Raw genomic sequence first — 19,865 nt, 5'->3', positions numbered from 1 at the left:
TGGTCTCATTCTCTCTCTTTCTATCCCACTCTCTCCTTCTTCCCCCTCTCCCTTTCTCCCTCCAGGACACAGTGGCTGAGAGGGAGTGCTGCAATGTGATGTGTAAGTGCACCGGACATGAGGGTATCCGTGGCAACAGAGGACGCCCAGGGACAAAGGTGAGGCCCTCTGAGCCGTCTTTATAAAATGTTAGTGTTTCAGATGTGACGTGACACAGTAATTTAACACTGTTAAAATACTGTAAAGAAGATGTGGGTTTATGTACTTTGTCTGTCCTCCCTTTGCCAGTTTCAGTTTCCTCATTTGCTTTTCGTTTCTCTCCTTACAGAGTCAGCCAGGACTGAAAGGACATCCTGGCTTCCCTGGCGAGGAGGGGGGAATTGTAAGTGTGTGGGAGGGAAGAATAATTCTCAGTGTGGTATTCAGACATCTGACAAATCAAAACATATGAATCGTGGATGGTGGGCAAGGTCTACAAGTCAGTTTAATAACCTGTGACCTTTGACCTTAAAACCAATGACCCTTGTCCTCGCTCTCTGATTTCCCACAGGGCGAGAGAGGTCCACCAGGTCCCACTGGCCCACAGGGACTACAGGGCTGTTCTGGGAGGAGAGGCCTCAAGGTGAGCAGATGGACTACTGACTAACCAAAAATCTATGTTTATAGACCGTCTGGTCTGGAATGTTTCCCATTAGATGTCTTCCCGACATCTGCTTTTAGATCACCTTTTACCATGACCCTGGGGCAGTTGCCTGTCCAAAATAATCCCATCGGCCTCCCGGGTGGCGCAGTGGTTAAGGGCGCTGTACTGCAGCGCCAGCTGTGCCATCGGAGTTCCATCAGAGTCCCTGGGTTCACGCCCAGGCTCTGTCGTAACCGGCCGCGACCGGGAGGTCCGTGGGGCGACGCACAATTGGCCTAGCGTCGTCCGGGTCAGGGAGGTCTTGGTTGGTAGGGATGTCCTTGTCTCATCGCGCACCAGCGACTCCTGTGGCAGGCCGGGCGCAGTGCGCGCTAACCAAGGTTGCCAGGTGCACGGTGTACCCTCCATCACATTGGTGCGGCTGGCTTCCGGGTTGGATGCGCGCTGTGTTAAGGAGTATGGCTGGTTGGGTTGTGTATCGGAGGATGCATGACTTTCAACCTTCGTCTCTCCCGAGCCAGTACGGGAATTGTAGCGATGAGACAAGATAGTAGCTACTACAACAATTGGATACCACGAAATTGGGGAGAAAAAGGGGTAAAAAATAATAAATAAAATAATAATAATAATAATCCATCTAATCTGACCTCTGAACCATGACCCTGGGGCAGTTACCTGTCCAAAATAATCCCATCTAATCTGATCTCTGAACCATGATGCGCTGGAGTTACCAGTCTAAAATAATCCCATCTGATCTCTGAACCATGATGCGCTGGAGTTACCAGTCTAAAATAATCCCATCTGATCTCTGTTTTTTTCCAGGGCTCAAGAGCCTACAGAGGGGACAGGGTAAGTGTATGAAGCTGTTGATACCACGTTCACACAGCTAAATGTAGTGTACAGTAGAAACCTTTCTATGTGCAGTATACTAGGTATTTTGTCTTAACCGATGGTACCATGGTGCTTTCTTTTTTTCATTGTGTGGATGTAAACGTCTGCTGTTGTTTAGTGTGTTGTGAATCAGTGTGCACATTACCATGGCAGGGTGATGATGGAGACCATGGCCTTGATGGGGTTGATGGTGAACAGGGTCTGATTGGAACAGTTGGAGCTGCAGGAGAGAGAGGAAACCCAGGAAGACCAGTAAACACATTTTCTCATATTCTACATATATTTCGCCAATATACTACTCCTAGGTCACTGATATACTACTGCTATGTCATTAATACGCTACTCCTATGTCACCAATATCCTACTCCTATGTCACCAATATACTACTCCTATGTCACCAATATACTACTCCTATGTCACTAATATACTACTCCCATGTCACCAGTATACTACTCCTATGTCACCAATATACTACTCCTATGTCACCAATATACTACTCCTATGTCACCAATATACTACTCCTATGTCACTAATATACTACTCCTATGTCACTAATATACTACTCCTATGTCACTAATATACTACTCCTATGTCACTAATATACTACTCCTATGTCACTAATGTACTACTCCTATGTCACCAATATACTACTCCTATGTCACTAATATACTACTCCTATGTCACTAATATACTACTCCTATGTCACCAATATACTACTCCTATGTCACTAATATACTACTCCTATGTCACCAATATACTACTCCTATGTCACCAATATACTACTCCTATGTCACTAATATACTACTCCTATGTCACCAATATACTACTCCTATGTCACCAATATACTACTCCTATGTCACCAATATACTACTCCTATGTCACCAATATACTACTCCTATGTCACTAATATACTACTCCTATGTCACTAATATACTACTCCTATGTCACTAATATACTACTCCTATGTCACTAATATACTACTCCTATGTCACTAATATACTACTCCTATGTCACTAATATACTACTCATGTCACCAATATGCTACTTCCATGTCACCAGTATACTGCTCTTATGTCATTAATATCGTTCTCCTATGTCACCAACACACTACTCCTATGTCACCAGTTTACTTATCCTATTTCACTAATATCGTTCTCATATGTCACCAATATACTACTCCTACATCACCAGTATACTACTCCTATGTCACTAATGTCATTCTCCTGTCACCAATATACTTTTCCTATGTCCCCAATATCCTACTCTTACTCGATTCTCTTCTCTAATGTCTAACCTATTGATGGTGGGTTCTCTTGCAGGGCAACAGCGGCCTCCTAGGAGAGCCAGGAGTGAAGGGGCAGCGTGGACTTAGAGGTGACCCTGTAAGTCACATAAACTATGGACGCCATTTAACAGTGCAGCTGAGTTACGATGGTTCAGGGACCAGTATCTGCTGGGTTTAGGTTTTCCGTTCAATTAAGATCTAGATAACGAGAAGAGGGCAGTTCCTCACTAATTAGTGACCTTAATTCATCAATCAAGTACAAGGGAGGAGCAAAAACCCACAGAGACTCGGAACGAGTTTGGAATGAGTTTGACAGTTGTGGTTTAGACTGTAACAAATGCAGTGTTTCTATATCTTATTTTCTAACTGCTACTAAAAGTTAGACTCTGGTGTTTTAGGGAGACTCTGGAGTGGACAGCATTGTCGCGGGTCCCAAAGGAGGAAGGGGAAATCCAGGACTACCGGTATGTAGCTTGTAGTTGGCCACTGTCAATGTACTGATCGAAGAATCACAATCGCTTATTCACCAAGTTCATTTGCAAGTACCAGATCATTTTGACTGGCTCTTTCTAGTGAGTAAAGCAGGATTCCCTTACCGTCCTGGAGGGTGACAACACTGCTGTTATTCTCATCCTCTCTCTCCCTCAAAAACACCTTATTTCTCGTCTCCCTTTCCACACCGACAGGGAGACCCAGGAGAAGAGGGCAGTCGAGCAGAAAGTGGAATCGTCGGAAACCCAGTGAGCGAAGTTTCATTTCTGCTAAGCTGTCCTTGTCCTGTTATACTGATGTTGTCTCACCTTTTTGGTCAATTGTCAAGTGATGATTATGTCCTGTGTCCTGCTTTGTAGGGTCCTCAAGGAAGAAGAGGTCTCCCTGGTCCAAATGTACAGTAGGCAGCATTATCAACAAAGCTACTTCATGAATAACAGTCCCTAGGATTACTATCTATATTTACTGTATGTACCCATTTCTGTGTTCTTTGTGTGTGTATGTGTGTTTTGTGTGTATGTTTGCCTGCGTGTGTGTGTGTGTCTAGGGAACACCAGGGGATCCAGGAGTTGTAGGCCTCCAAGGAATTCCTGGCCCTTCTGGACCACAGGTAAGTAATATATTCCCATTCCCCTCATCCACAACTCCACAGTAATGCTACTACTGATACACTTCTGTTGCATTTGGAACAGTCCCCCCAATACCTCAGATACTGTTGCTGAACATGTTTCTCTCCTGTGTGCACAGGGTATAAGAGGAGACTTGGGCCAGCCCGGACCCAGGGGCCTGCAGGGTTTACCTGGACCTCAGGTCACTTTTCTTACCATTCTACTTCCATCCCATCTCACCACATTGAGGATGCCTGATACATAAATCCTACTGTTATGTGATGTTGACATGTAATGATGGCGTATGAATGGCTTTTCCCTCAGGGCACACCTGGAACTATGGGTGGCAAAGGATCAACAGGAAGACGAGGGATGAACGGACAGAAGGTGCATTGCCTTTGTTAACAATTTATGTTATTCTTCAATAACACAAACTACAAAGCAAATCAGGGGGAGAAAAATAGGTTTATTTGAGAAGGATAAATCAAGATGTTATGCTGGGAGGTAGATGTTCAGATGTTCAGTCTCCCCTGTCCTCAGCTTTTCCACACTGAACAAAGGAACAGGATGCCATTTATAACCCCCATCCTAGTTTAGGGTTGACCAATCAGAAGTCCTTGCAGTACAACTTGGCCAATGGCCAAATAAATAGTATCCTGCCCCAGACTCCATGTACAGAACGTAGCACACGTCACTCTGAGTTCAGGAGTGACATTTGACAGATTCTAAACAGATGTTGAACTGAAACCCAACTCCTATTTATAATTCCCTATTGACCATTAGGACTTTTAGTACGCTCGTCCTCTCAAACCCTCAAACTCTGCATTGTGTATTTATCTTCAAAATATTCTTCTACCTTTGACCTACAGTTATGTAATACATTATAATACAAAACATTAGTCATCTTGGTAGGACAATTTGTTACCAGGCCTAAAGAGCAACTGAAACATATTACATATAGACACATAAAAAGTATACTTAAAAAAATGTCTGTAAAATAATGTTTTATAGCCCTTCTTCCAACCCAATACTGTGTGGTTTCCTCACAGGGCCAACCTGGGGACCTCGGAGTCAACGGAGCCCTTGGAACACTTGGGCCAAGAGGGATGCCGGTAAGGTGTTGCCTTGTCATTACACACTTCACCTGCATGCACACACACATGCTGTACACACACTGCAAGACTGTATGTGTTTGTAAGGTCATGTAAGAATGGGACGTGATGGTGTGTTTTTTTTAATACAGGGTCTTGATGGCAGTGACGGCCATGGGCCTCCCGGACCCCAGGGAATGAAGGTAAGGTACACTTACTCAGTACTCAGATCAACAGCTGCTGTCCATAGACATCCTAGTAGTTGATGAGGTTTTCCCCTTTGGAAAATATTGTTAATGTACTTAGTAGATTATAAAATAAAACGTGTCTTTTCATCTAAATGATGGTCGACTGACCGAAAGCTCAGCTAAATGAAATAAATGTGCATCTGACTGGAAGTGTTCAGAGACTTTTTCCTTCTTCTCTAGTGTCATTTTATTCCTCCAGCACCTTCACTAATCAGATCTGGTTGTGTGCTAGATTCTGCCTATTATCTTTTCATTCAAATGAAAGGATTTTAATATAGAGTAGATTTGTATTCCAGACATGTTTGATGGACACTAATAAATGATTCCTTGTGTTTTGTGATTACTTTAAAGGGAGAGCCTGGTTTCCATGGTTACCCTGGATTACAGGTCAGTTATTGATTTAAAATCTTTCAGAATGGATAAGAGAACAAGGCTGGAATCCAATCATGGCACATTACATTCTGAAGCTCACAAAAAGTAAACAATCCCCTTTTCCTGTTTGTCATCTTCAGGGTGAAAGTGGTGATTTTGGAGTCAAAGGAGGTCCAGGCCCCAAAGGAAACCGAGGCAGAGGGGTGAGACTCACATACACTATCGCCAGGAGACCCCAGAGCGTCCTGTTGCACATGCATTGCTGCAACTGTTAAGTCAATACCGCTAAATTGTTAGTGCCCTGTCACACTTTATTTGGATAATCCCAGTATACAAAACATTGACACCTGCTTTTTCCGTGACATAGTCTGACCAGGTGAATCCAGGCAAAAGCTATGATCCCATATTGATGTCACTTGTTAAATCCACTTAAATCAGTGAAAATGAAGGAGAGGGTTAGGGTTAGGGTTAGGGTTAGCGTAAGGGTTAGTTTTAGAATAAGGGTTAGGGTTAGTTTTAGAATAAGGGTTAGGGTTAGTTTTAGAATAAGGGTTAGGTTTAGTTTTAGAATAAGGGTTAGGGTTAGTTTTAGAATAAGGGTTAGGGTTAGTTTTAGAATAAGGGTTAGGTTTAGTTTTAGAATAAGGGTTAGGGTTAGTTTTAGAATAAGGGTTAGGGTTAGTTTTAGAATAAGGGTTAGGGTTAGTTTTAGAATAAGGGTTCGGGTTAGTTTTAGAATAAGGGTTAGGGTTAGTTTAGTTTTAGAATAAGGGTTAGGGTTAGTTTTAGAATAAGGGTTAGGGTTAGTTTTAGAATAAGGGTTAGGGTTAGTTTTAGAATAAGGGTTAGGGTTAGTTCAAACTTCAAACCTTGTGACATTTGCTTGGGCCACAGGTACTAATATGTGTTGACATGTATAAAATCTTCTGTTAAAATGGCCATATGTTCCGATGTGATTGAACCAGGGGAACTCGGGCAGATCGGGTGACTCAGGAGATCCCGGATCCATTGGACCACCGGGACACACTGTTAGTATTTCATTTGCGGTTTTGGATCTATTAAAGGAACTTTACAAATCTCATGTATTAGTTGTTTTATTATTGTTATTTGTTTCAAGTGAATAATAATAGTAGTTGTAGTTTTGGTTGTTTTACAGTAGAAGTATTGGTAAGATATTCACTGTTTCCATGTGGATTTCTGACTAATTCTCTATTTCTATCTAGGGCTTTAGAGGCAGACCAGGAGAGAGAGCCATGTCTGTATGTGTATTCTGTCTGATTTTTGTTCCAATTTAACTCTAAAACATTTTATGTAGAGAATCTTGAGAGCTATTTAACATGTCATTTTATTTGTCTCCCTAGGAATGCCAGCTGACCACCTATATCCGTGATAACTGTGGTAAGCTCTTGATATTCCCACTCTATATTTTTTTTTGTAAGAAAAGTTTCACTGTGTCAATTGCTTTATTGCTGGTAAGGTCATGTTTTCATAAGCAAAGATGAATTCATTCCTAATTTTGTCTCTAAACTATGATATTTTTCTCCCCCAAACAGCATGCTCTCAAGGTATGTCTCCATTAACCCTTCATCGTCCAAATAAATGTATGTACTTGACTGAAGATTCTGGTGTAATCAAACCAGAACTCTGGGCAAAGTGATGTTATGAATGGTTGTCATTAAAAATACCATTGCCCACCTCTCCTCTACTCACTCTCTGTACCTCTCCCCCTCTCCCCTTCTCTCTCTCTGTACCTATCTCCCTATCCCCTTCTCTGTACCTCTCTCCCCTTCTCTCTCTGTGTACCCCTCTCCCCCTCTCTCTCTGTGTCCGTCTCTCCCTTCCTCTCTCCTTCTCTCTCTCTCTGTCCGTCTCTCACTTCCTCTCTCCTTCTCGCTCTCTGTCCGTCTTTCCCTTCCTCTCCCCTTCTCTCTCTCTGTACCTCTCTCTCTGTACCTCTCCCCTTCTCTCTCTCTGTACCTCTCTCCATGCCTCTCACTCTATCCCCCAGGCCAGGCAGCGTGCCCAGCCTACCCCACAGAACTGGTCTTTGCTCTGGATATGTCACAGGATGTGGAGCCTGCCACGTTTGAGAGGATGCGCTCCGCTCTCCTCTCCATATTGGATGATGTTGCCATCGCCGAGAGCAACTGCCCGACGGGTGCACGTGTTGCCGTGGTATCCTATAGTGCCAACACCAAGTACCTGATCCGATTCCAGGACTACCAACGCAAGCCGGAGTTGTTGGAGGCCATCCAAAACATTGCATTGGAACGAACGTCCAATCAGCGCCATCTTGGGGAGGCCATGCGCTTTGTGGGGCGCCATGTCTTCAAGCGAACCCGTAAAGCGTTGACGATGAGGAAGGTGGCAGTGTTCTTCACCAATGGGCCCTCTGTGGACAGCGCTGCCATCGTCACGGCCGCCATGGAGTTCAAGGCCCTGAACATCGCTCCTGCTGTCATCGCCATGAGGAACTCCCCCGATGTTCAACGAGCTTTTGAGGTACAATTGCTAACAGATGCTTTCTGGTTATGGGATAGTGAACAGGGCAGCGGAAAGGCTGGTGAATTGAAATGCAGCCCATGTGTGTTTTTGTTTTGCTGCTACTGTACTACACTACTACTACTACTACTACTACTACTACTACTGATGATACTGTACTACTACTACTGCTGCTACTGTACTACACTACTACTACTACTACTACTACTACTACTGATGCTACTGTACTACTACTACTGATGCTGCTACTGTACTCTTCCTCCTACTACTACTACTGATGCTACTGTAATACTACTAATACTACTACTGCTACCACTGATGCTACTGTACTACTACAGTACTACTACTGATTCTACTGTACTACTACAGTACTACTACTGATTCTACTGTACTACTACATTACTAATACTGATGGTACAGGATAGTGAACAGGGCAGCGGAAAGGCTGGTGAATTGAAATGCAGCCCATGTGTGTTTTTGTGTTGTTGTGGCGCAGGCTGATGACACGGGCAGCTTCATCCTTGTTCGTCTGGTGGATAGGTCACAGGACCAAAATTCTGTGCTGACAAGAATCAAAAATTGCGTCATCTGCTACGGTAAGCACACAGGGACATAATAAAATATAGTCTTATTTGATATCAATGTACCAATATTCCCCTTGGGCATAAATAATTTTCTACTACTACTACTACACTATTACTGAAGATACTGTACTACTAATATACGACTACTGATGCTACTGTACTACTACTACTACACTATTACTAAAGCTACTGTACTACTAATACACTACTACTGATGCTACTGTACTACTACACTACTAATGATGCTACTGTACTACACTACTACTACACTACTAATGATGCTACTGTACTACTACATTAATACTACTACTGATGCTACTGTACTACACTACTACTACTACTAATACACTACTACTGATGCTACTGTACTACTACTACACTACTAATGATGCTAATGTACTACACTACTACTACACTACTAATGATGCTACTGTACTACTACTACTGCTGCTACTGTACTACACTACTACTACTACTACTACTACTACTACTACTACTGATGATACTGTACTACTACTACTGCTGCTACTGTACTACACTACTACTACTACTACTACTACTACTACTACTGATGCTACTGTACTACTACTACTGATGCTGCTACTGTACTCTTCCTCCTACTACTACTACTACTGATGCTACTGTAATACTACTAATACTACTACTGCTACCACTGATGCTACTGTACTACTACAGTACTACTACTGATTCTACTGTACTACTACAGTACTACTACTGATTCTACTGTACTACTACATTACTAATACTGATGGTACTGTACTACTACTAATACTACTACTACTGATGCTGCTGTACTACTACTAATACTAATACTGATGCTACTGTACTTCTACAGTACTACTACTGATTATACTGTTCTACTACTGATTCTACTGTTCTACTACTACTGATGCTACTGTACTACTACTGATGCTACTGTACTACTCCTCATACTACTACTGATGCTACTGCACTACTAATACTATTACTACTACAGCACTACTGATGCTACTGTACTACTGCTACTGTACTACTACTGCAGTACTACTGTACTACTACTACTGATGCTACTGCACTACTACTGTACTGCTACTGTACTACTACTGTACTACTATTACTGATGCTACTGTACTACTACTGTACTACTATTACTACTACTACTGTACTGCTACTGTACTACTGTACTACTACTGATTCTACTGTACTACTACATTACTAATACTGATGGTACTGTACTACTACTAATACTACTACTACTACTGATGCTACTGTACTTCTACAGTACTACTACTGATTATACTGTTCTACTACTGATTCTACTGTTCTACTACTACTGATGCTACTGTACTACTACTGATGCTACTGTACTACTCCTCATACTACTACTGATGCTACTGCACTACTAATACTATTACTACTACAGCACTACTGATGCTACTGTACTACTGCTACTGTACTACTACTGCAGTACTACTGTACTACTATTACTGATGCTACTGTACTACTACTGTACTACTACTGTACTACTATTACTGATGCTACTGTACTACTACTGTACTGCTACTGTACTACTGTACTACTACTGTACTACTATTACTGATGCTACTGTACTACTACTGATGCTACTGTACTACTACTGTACTACTATTACTGATGCTACTGTACTACTGTACTACTATTACTGATGCTACTGTACTACTGTACTACTACTGATGCTACTGTACTACTACTGCTACTGTACTACTACTGTACTACTATTACTGATGCTACTGTACTACTACTGTACTACTATTACTGATGCTACTGTACTACTGTACTACTATTACTGATGCTACTGTACTACTACTGTACTGCTACTGTACTACTACTGTACTACTATTACTGATGCTACTGTACTACTACTGTACAACTACTGTACTATTACTGATGCTACTGTACTACTACTGTACTACTACTGTACTACTATTACTGATGCTACTGTACTGCTACTGTACTACTACTACTACTACTGTACTACTACTGATGCTACTGTACTACTACTGCTACTCTACTACTACTGTACTACTACTGAAGCTACTGTACTACTGCTGCTACTGTACTACACTACTACTACTACTACTGATGCTACTGTACTACTACTACTGCTGCTACTGTACTACACTACTACTACTACTACTACTACTACTACTACTACTACTACTACTGATGCCACTGTACTACTACTGATGCTGCTACTGTACTCTTCCTCCTACTACTACTACTACTGATGCTACTGTAATACTACTAATACTACTACTGCTACCACTGATGCTACTGTACTACTACAGTACTACTACTGATTCTACTGTACTACTACAGTACTACTACTGATTCTACTGTACTACTACATTACTAATACTGATGGTACTGTACTACTACTAATACTACTACTACTGATGCTGCTGTACTACTACTAATACTACTACTGATGCTACTGTACTTCTACAGTACTACTACTGATTATACTGTTCTACTACTGATTCTACTGTTCTACTACTACTGATGCTACTGTACTACTACTGATGCTACTGTACTACTCCTCATACTACTACTGATGCTACTGCACTACTAATACTATTACTACTACAGCACTACTGATCCTACTGTACTACTACTGCAGTACTACTGTACTACTACTACTGTACTACTGCTACTGTACTACTACTGATGCTACTGCACTACTACTGTACTACTGCTACTGTACTGCTACTGTACTGCTACTGTACTACTATTACTGATGCTACTGTACTACTACTGTACTACTATTACTGATGCTACTGTACTACTACTGTACTACTACTGTACTACTACTGTACTACTATTACTGATGCTACTGTACTGCTACTGTACTACTACTGTACTACTATTACTGATGCTACTGTACTACTACTGTACTACTATTACTGATGCTACTGTACTACTACTGTACTACTATTACTGTACTACTACTGTACTGCTACTGTACTACTACTGTACTGCTACTGTACTACTACTAATGCTACTGTACTACTACTGCTACTGTACTACTACTGTACTACTACTGTACTACTATTACTGATGCTACTGTACTACTACTACTACTGTACTATTACTGATGCTACTGTACTACTACTGTACTGCTACTGTACTACTACTGTACAACTACTGTACTACTATTACTGATGCTACTGTACTACTACTGTACTACTATTACTGATGCTACTGTACTACTACTGTACTACTATTACTGATGCTACTGTACTGCTACTGTACTACTACTGTACTACTACTACTACTACTGTACTACTACTGAAGCTACTGTACTACTACTGCTACTGTACTGCTACTGTACTACTACTGATGCTACTGTACTATTACTGCTACTGTACTACTACTGATGCTACTGTACTGCTACTGTACTACTACTACTGCTACTGTACTACTACTGTACTACTACTGATGCTACTGTACTACTACTGATGCTACTGTACTACTATTACTGAGGCTACTGTACTACTACTACTGATACTACTGTACTACTACTGCAGTACTACTGTACTACTACTACTACTGATGCTACTGCACTACTACTGTACTACTACTACTGATGCTACTGTAATGCTACTGTACTACTACTGTACTACTACTACTACTGTACTACTACTACTACTGTACTACTACTGATGCTACTGTACTACTACTGATGCTACTGCACTACTACTGCTACTGTACTACTACTGTACTACTACTACTACTGATGCTACTCTACTACTATTATCTCTAAGCTCTGGTTCTGTGTGTCCATCAGACCACTGTAAACCAGCCCAGGGGTGTGATTTTACTGACGCTCAGCGGCCCCTGGTGGTGGATATGGACCTGACCCTGGTGGTGGACGGTTCAAGGGAGATCCGGGCCGATCAGTACGCTGGCGTCCAGGAGCTTCTGGGCTCAGTGGTGAAGCAGGTAGCCTGGAGCCCCAAACCCAGCGTGGCTGACGGCCGGGCCAGAGTTGCCCTTCTCCAGACCAGTGGTTCTCTGCTCCCCCAGACTTCCCAGGCCGTCAAGGTAGAGTTTGACTTGCAGAAGTACCACAACCACATTGGTCTACAGACACACCTGAGGAGCATGCAGCAGCAGGGAGGAGTGTCGTCTCTGGGGCAGACCCTGGAGTACGCTCTGAGCAAGGTGTTCCTCAAGGCCACCAGGCCCAGGAAGAGTAGAGTGGTGCTGGCTGTGGTGGGGGCCGAGACAGCCCACTGGGACCAGGACAAGCTGGCCTACATTTCCCAGAAGGCCAAGTGTCAGGGCGTTTCCCTGTTTGTGATCGCGGTGGGCGACCATTACAACAGCACACAGGTGGAGGAGTTGGCGAGCACGCCGTCAGAGCAGCACCTGCTCCATCTGTGGCACGTGAAGGAGTGGGAGAGAGGTTACGCACAGCGCTTCTTCAGAGCCTTCCTCAGGGTCCTCAGCAGTAAGGAACACTAGCATGATTCTTCATCTGGTTGTCTCTTGAGGGATAATTATGACAGAACACATCATACATTTTAACATTTGCATTTGTATTTATTAGGGATCCCCATTAGCTGCTGCCAAGGCAGTGCTACTGTGTGTCCTAACTCTCTCACTTCTCCCTCACTATTTCAGAGGGAGGGAACAGCTACCCTCCTGCCCATCTCAAACTCAAGTGTGAGCTGATGCTGGGACAGGAACACGGACAGGGACAAGGACAGGCCGAGTGGGATGTGTGGAAAGAGGAAGAGGAGTACACAGATGAGGAGTTCCTGGAGCACACTGGTGTATTTCCGACTCAGATGGCTCTTGACCAGGTTGACACTATACATGCCTTCTCCAGGGGAGATGGAGCCACTTCACCCCCCCGGCCACAGCCAAACTCTAATGGTAATCAGTAACCCCACATTTATAACAGAACTTCTATTTCTCTCTCTCCCTCACGTTCCCTCGTATCCCACCACATGAGTAGTCTCAGTTTGCAACCTCATACTGCATGTCTTCCTCCCCATTTACAAACCTGCTTGTTCTGCTTTTAGCCCACTGTAAGTTGGATATGGACAGTGACACTAACTGCGGGGACTATGGCCAGCGATGGCACTTTAACAAAACGCTCTGTGCATGCTTGCCTTTTTGGTACGGCAGTTGCGACGCTGACGCCAACCGCTTTAGCACGGAAAACGAATGCTTTGAGACGTGTGGCACTTCCAGTAAGTCCCCCCAGCCCTCTACTGAACATCATGTGGAGGTCATAGATGTAGAGCTCTGTTAGCCACAAGCTGAATTACAACGACTGTTGTGATGTTTGTCAAATGCTGAATCACATAATGCTGCATGAGAAGAGAACACTAGTTGTTCTATTTGCATTCTCAAATCAGGAGGCTTTCAGTTGAGAGAATTCTAATGAGCTGAACCCTTAACATTAGTGACTGTAATATACAGTGCCTTGCGAAAGTATTCGGCCCCCTTGAACTTTGCGACCTTTTGCCACATTTCAGGCTTCAAACATAAAGATATAAAACTGTATTTTTTGTGAAGAATCAACAACAAGTGGGACACAATCATGAAGTGGAACGACATTTATTGGATATTTCAAACTTTTTTAACAAATCAAAAACGGAAAAATTGGGCGTGCAAAATGATTCAGCCCCCTTAAGTTAATACTTTGTAGCGCCACCTTTTGCTGCGATTACAGCTGTAAGTCGCTTGGGGTATGTCTCTATCAGTTTTGCACATCGAGAGACTGAATTTTTTTCCCATTACTCCTTGCAAAACAGCTCGAGCTCAGTGAGGTTGGATGGAGAGCATTTGAACAGCAGTTTTCAGTGCTTTCCACAGATTCTCGATTGGATTCAGGTCTGGACTTTGACTTGGCCATTCTAACACCTGGATATGTTTATTTTTGAACCATTCCATTGTAGATTTTGCTTTATGTTTAGGATCATTGTCTTGTTGGAAGACAAATCTCCGTCCCAGTCTCAGGTCTTTTGCAGACTCCATCAGGTTCTTCCAGAATGGTCCTGTATTTGGCTCCATCCATTTTCCCATCAATTTTAACCATCTTCCCTGTCCCTGCTGAAGAAAAGCAGGCCCAAACCATGATGCTGCCACCACCATGTTTGACAGTGGGGATGGTGTGTTCAGGGTGATGAGCTGTGTTGCTTTTACGCCAAACATAACGTTTTGCATTGTTGCGAAAAAGTTCAATTTTGGTTTCATCTGACCAGAGCACCTTCTTCCACATGTTTGGTGTGTCTCCCAGGTGGCTTGTGGCAAACTTTAAATGACACTTTTTATGGATATCTTTAAGAAATGGCTTTCTTCTTGCCACTCTTCCATAAAGGCCAGATTTGTGCAATATACGACTGATTGTTGTCCTATGGACAGAGTCTCCCACCTCAGCTGTAGATCTCTGCAGTTCATCCAGAGTGATCATGGGCCTCTTGGCTGCATATCTGATCAGTCTTCTCCTTGTATGAGCTGAAAGTTTAGAGGGACGGCCAGGTCTTGGTAGATTTGCAGTGGTCTGATACTCCTTCCATTTCAATATTATCGCTTGCACAGTGCTCCTTGGGATGTTTAAAGCTTGGGAAATATTTTTGTATCCAAATCCAGCTTTAAACTTCTTCACAAAAGTATCTCGGACCTGCCTGGTGTGTTCCTTGTTCTTCATGATGCTCTCTGCGCTTTTAACGGACCTCTGAGACTATCACAGTGCAGGTGCATTTATACGGAGACTTGATTACACACAGGTGGATTGTATTTATCATCATTAGTCATTTAGGTCAACATTGGATCATTCAGAGATCCTCACTGAACTTCTGGAGAGAGTTTGCTGCACTGAAAGTAAAGGGGCTGAATAATTTTGCATGCCCAATTTTTCAGTTTTTGATTTGTTAAAGTTTGAAATGTCCAATAAATGTCGTTCCACTTCATGATTGTGTCCCACTTGTTGTTGATTCTTTACAAAAAAAATACAGTTTTATATCTTTATGTTTAAAGCCTGAAATGTGGCAAAAGGTCGCAAAGTTCAAGGGGGCCGAATACTTTCGCAAGGCACTGTACCTTGTTTAAACAGTATGGCAATTACAGGATTGAAATGACAAAAGTTGTGATGCCATTTTTGTCAGTTGTCATGTTGTTTCGTGTTGTTATGTTGTCATGTCAGCTGCGAGGTCATCATTCACAGCACTACGCCAGAGATTTTCTTCTAATGTTATGTGTTCACAGATCACACAACGCTCCTGAGGACAGAGGAAAGTACAGTTCTTAACCAGGGTAAGGACCACATCTCTCTCTAATTTTGTATGCAATAATACATGTGAAAAGACAGCAGGGTCTGTACAATAGTGTAAAAGGCATGAGTCTCAACCTTTGGCTTTGTCCCCTCCCCTCTCTTTCCTCTCCCCTCTCTCTTTCCTCTCCCCTCTCGCTTTCCTCTCCTCTCTCGCTTTCCTCTCCTCTCTTTCCTCCCCTCTCTCTCTTTCCTCTCCTCTCTCTCTTTCCTCTCTCCCCTTTTGTTTTCTCCTGAATCCTATCCCCTTTTTTTTCTATCTACCATTTCTCTCCTTTGCCCCGTTTCCTCTCCCTCTTCCCCAGATGCATGTTTCTTCAAACAGGACATGGGAGGTTGTGAGAACTACACTCTGAAGTGGTACTTCGACACGATACAGAGCGAGTGCTCCCGTTTCTGGTATGGCGGCTGTGGCGGCAACGGTAACCGCTTCGAGACGCAGGAGGCTTGCGAAGGCCTCTGTCTGAGGAGGAACTCCACACATGTAAAACCCTGATAAGAGTGAATTGAAGAAGATCACGCCAGAAACCAGCCAAACAAATTTCTCATTCAAGGTGTGAACATCAAAAACAACACTGTCTGTGTAAATAACTCTGGCCCTTATCTTTAGCATTTAGTTGTTCTCCTTTTGGGTAAAAATGGAAATTACTGTAACAGAAGTATGAATATTTCTCTCTTTTATTCAAGTCTGTTCAAGCAGACCTAAGTAACAGATCTGACTCTCATGCAGTCATGCAACAAACATGCATAAGGGCACTGATGCTTTTGTGAGAATGACTTTAAAGCAATGAAATAACCTGTGTTGTCTCTTGTGGCTATTTTCCATCATCACAGATCAACAGCTACCAAACCAACTCAAGCACCAGGCAATACACTGTTAACTTGGATGTTAACTGTAGATGTAAATTCAGGCTGGATGTCATCCGCTCAGTGTTTGTAAATAGGATTTGTTGCACTGTGTGTCTGTTTCCTCTAACTTGACCATTTTGTTTACATACCCTACATCTCATATGTATATACTGTACTCGATACCATCTACTCCATCTTGCCTATGCCGTTCTGTACCATCACTCATTCATATAACTTTATCTACATATTCTTTATCCCTTTACACTTGTGTGTGTATAAGGTAGTAGTTTTGGAATGGTTAGTTAGATTACTCGTTGTTTTTTTCTGCATTGTCAGAACTAGAAGCAAAAGCATTTCACTACACTCGCATTATCATCTGCTAACCATGTGTATGTGACAAATACATTTGATTTGATGCTAAGTGTTGAAAATAGAATTCCACAAATTCCTTAGCGGTCAGTGTATTTTTGATGGTCTTATGACCTTATTCTACTGATATTGATTCTGAATGGATACTGGGCCGGATGAAGAAATCATAACAATAGCCCAGGCCAATGAAGAGACACACAGATATGTCCAATATTAGAAGGAAATGCATGCGTATGTATACATACAGTAAGTTACTAAATACAATTTCCAGTGGAACACTGACTCACCTAGTGATGAAGATGAAGCCATGGGCTACTCACGGTGATGGCCGATGCACTCGTCGTCATGGCGATAGCCTATCTCAAGATGAGCTACTTTTTAAAACAGTGCTGCTGTTCACAAAAAAAATGGGAGTTTATTATTTATTTATATTGGTTTTACAGGCTGATTAGTCTTCTTTCAGGTGTATGCATTTGATTTCCAAACTGTACGTTTTTTTTCCCCACAATATTATTTTTTAATCTGCAAAAGGCAAACCTACAGCAGCAACCTACCATAGAAATGTAATCCATAGATGTCTGTTCCCATTCAAATCAGGACTGGCAGCTACTACCCATAAGTTTAACAGTCAAATTGCCAGGGTAAGAGATTAAAACTCTTCTATGGATTATCTGTCTATGGCCACAACAAGCTGTAACCTATATTTGGTGCATAAGCTGCCCAAATTGTGCCCTTCCTGGCTGTAGGCATACCAGTAGCTGGCCAAATTAAGGAAACACTTGAGTAAATGAGGAATACAAAGTATATGTTATGGTGTGGGATGCATTTTCCCTGCATGGTTTAGGTCCACTTCTAGAATCTATGCCAAGCTGTTCTGGCAGCTCGTGGCCTAACACCTCTATAAAACACTTTATGTTGGTGTGGGCTCCTGTGCTGGATTTCCTTTTTAAAGATGTAATTTTTTATTTCTATTTGTTTTTGCCTCTTGGGCCCAGCCCGACTCACACAAAGAAATGATGTATTAGTCAGTTACCCAATCAAGGCAGGACCCCCCCCCAGTTACCCATGTGGGCCCCCTACCTCCTCCCCTCATCTGATAATCAGCAGAGCAGCAGCAGGCTGTCTACACTCCTTGAGAGTGGGCTCCTGAATCATCCCATCGTTGGCGGTGCCGGTAAAAAAAAAACTAAATATATACAGTGGGGCAAAAATGTATTTAGTCAGCCACCAATTGTGCAAGTTCTCCCACTTAAAAAGATGAGAGGCCTGTAATTTTCATCATAGGTACACTTCAACTATGACAGACAAAATGAGAATTTTTTTTCTCCAGAAAATCACATTGTAGGACATTTTAATGATTTTATTTGCAAATTATGGTGGAAAATGAGTATTTGGTCAAAAACAAAAGTTTATCTCAATACTTTGTTATATACCCTTTGTTGGCAATGACAGAGTTCAAACGTTTTCTGTAAGTCTTCACAAGGTTTTCACACACTGTTGCTGGTATTTTGGCCCATTCCTCCATGCAGATCTCCTCTAGAGCAGTGATGTTTTGGGGCTGTTGCTGGGCAACACAGACTTTCAACTCCCTCCAAAGATTTTCTATGGGGTTGAGATCTGGAGACTGGCTAGGCCACTCCAGGACCTTGAAATGCTTCTTACGCAGCCACTCCTTCGTTGCCCGGGCGGTGTGTTTGGGATCATTGTCATGCTGAAAGACCCAGCCACGTTTCAGCTTCAATGCCCTTGCTGATGGAAGAAGGTTTTCACTCAAAATCTCACGATACATGGCCCCATTCATTCTTTCCTTTACACGGATCAGGCGTCCTGGTCCCTTTGCAGAAAAACGGCCCCAAAGCATGATGTTTCCACCCCCATGCTTCACAGTAGGTATGGTGTTCTTTGGATGCAACTCAGCATTCTTTGTCCTCCAAACACGACAAGTTGAGTTTTTACCAAAATGTTCTATTTTGATTTCATCTGACCATATGACATTCTCCCAATCTTCTTCTGGATCATCCAAATGCTCTCTAGCAAACTTCAGACGGGCCTGGACATGTACTGGCTTAAGCAGGGGGACACGTCTGGCACTGCAGGATTTGAGTCCCTGGCGGCGTAGTGTGTTACTGATGGTAGGGTTTGTTACTTTGGTCCCAGCTCTCTGCAGGTCATTCACTAGGTCCCCCTGTGTGGTTCTGGGATTTTTGCTCACTGTTCTTGTGATAATTTTGACCCCACGGGGGTGAGATCTTGCGTGGAGCCCCAGATCGAGGGAGATTATCAGTGGTCTTATATGTCTTCCATTTCCTAATAATTGCTCCCACAGTTGATTTCTTCAAACCAAGCTGCTTACCTACTGCAGATTTTATCTTCCCAGCCTGGTGCAGGTCTACAATTTTGTTTCTGGTGTCCTTTGACAGCTCTTTGGTCTTGGCCATAGTGGAGTTTGGAGTGTGACTGTTTTGAGGTTGTGTCTTTTATACTGATAACAATTTCAAACAGGTGCCATTAATACAGGTAACGAGTGGAGGACAGAGGAGCCTCTTAAGGAAGAAGTTACAGGTCTGTGAGAGTCGAATCTTGCTTGTTTGTAGGTGACCAAATACT

At 42.7% G+C, this 19,865-nt stretch overlaps 1 protein-coding gene across 5 annotated transcripts in view; it reads left to right on the top strand.

The window, feature by feature from the left end:
• col6a4a (collagen, type VI, alpha 4a) overlaps positions 1 to 17,337 on the top strand; it is a 37,051-nt gene extending 19,714 nt beyond the window's left edge. For 4 of the 5 annotated variants that reach the window (XM_046303442.1, XM_046303440.1, XM_046303443.1 and 1 more), the window contains exons 14-39: positions 66 to 158; positions 329 to 382; positions 551 to 622; positions 1,466 to 1,492; positions 1,688 to 1,786; positions 2,854 to 2,916; positions 3,218 to 3,283; positions 3,506 to 3,559; positions 3,671 to 3,706; positions 3,859 to 3,921; positions 4,059 to 4,121; positions 4,244 to 4,306; positions 4,969 to 5,031; positions 5,163 to 5,213; positions 5,610 to 5,645; positions 5,771 to 5,833; positions 6,596 to 6,658; positions 6,854 to 6,889; positions 6,992 to 7,028; positions 7,184 to 7,195; positions 7,639 to 8,132; positions 8,629 to 8,728; positions 12,543 to 13,208; positions 13,382 to 13,636; positions 15,977 to 16,024; positions 16,346 to 17,337. In XM_046303442.1, coding sequence (XP_046159398.1) covers positions 66 to 158; positions 329 to 382; positions 551 to 622; positions 1,466 to 1,492; positions 1,688 to 1,786; positions 2,854 to 2,916; positions 3,218 to 3,283; positions 3,506 to 3,559; positions 3,671 to 3,706; positions 3,859 to 3,921; positions 4,059 to 4,121; positions 4,244 to 4,306; positions 4,969 to 5,031; positions 5,163 to 5,213; positions 5,610 to 5,645; positions 5,771 to 5,833; positions 6,596 to 6,658; positions 6,854 to 6,889; positions 6,992 to 7,028; positions 7,184 to 7,195; positions 7,639 to 8,132; positions 8,629 to 8,728; positions 12,543 to 13,208; positions 13,382 to 13,636; positions 15,977 to 16,024; positions 16,346 to 16,536 — 2,868 coding nt within the window. In that variant the 3' untranslated portion in view covers positions 16,537 to 17,337. The remainder of the gene's footprint in view (positions 1 to 65; positions 159 to 328; positions 383 to 550; positions 623 to 1,465; positions 1,493 to 1,687; positions 1,787 to 2,853; positions 2,917 to 3,217; positions 3,284 to 3,505; positions 3,560 to 3,670; positions 3,707 to 3,858; positions 3,922 to 4,058; positions 4,122 to 4,243; positions 4,307 to 4,968; positions 5,032 to 5,162; positions 5,214 to 5,609; positions 5,646 to 5,770; positions 5,834 to 6,595; positions 6,659 to 6,853; positions 6,890 to 6,991; positions 7,029 to 7,183; positions 7,196 to 7,638; positions 8,133 to 8,628; positions 8,729 to 12,542; positions 13,209 to 13,381; positions 13,637 to 15,976; positions 16,025 to 16,345) is intronic. The other variant, XR_006832252.1, reaches the window with a different exon arrangement.
• Positions 17,338 to 19,865: the final 2,528 nt, after the last annotated feature.

Source organism: Oncorhynchus gorbuscha, linkage group LG15 (assembly GCF_021184085.1).
Source record: "Oncorhynchus gorbuscha isolate QuinsamMale2020 ecotype Even-year linkage group LG15, OgorEven_v1.0, whole genome shotgun sequence".
NCBI lineage: Eukaryota > Metazoa > Chordata > Actinopteri > Salmoniformes > Salmonidae > Oncorhynchus > Oncorhynchus gorbuscha.
The sequence above is the reverse complement of the archived record's forward strand: the minus strand, read 5'-3'. Positions and strand labels throughout refer to the sequence as shown.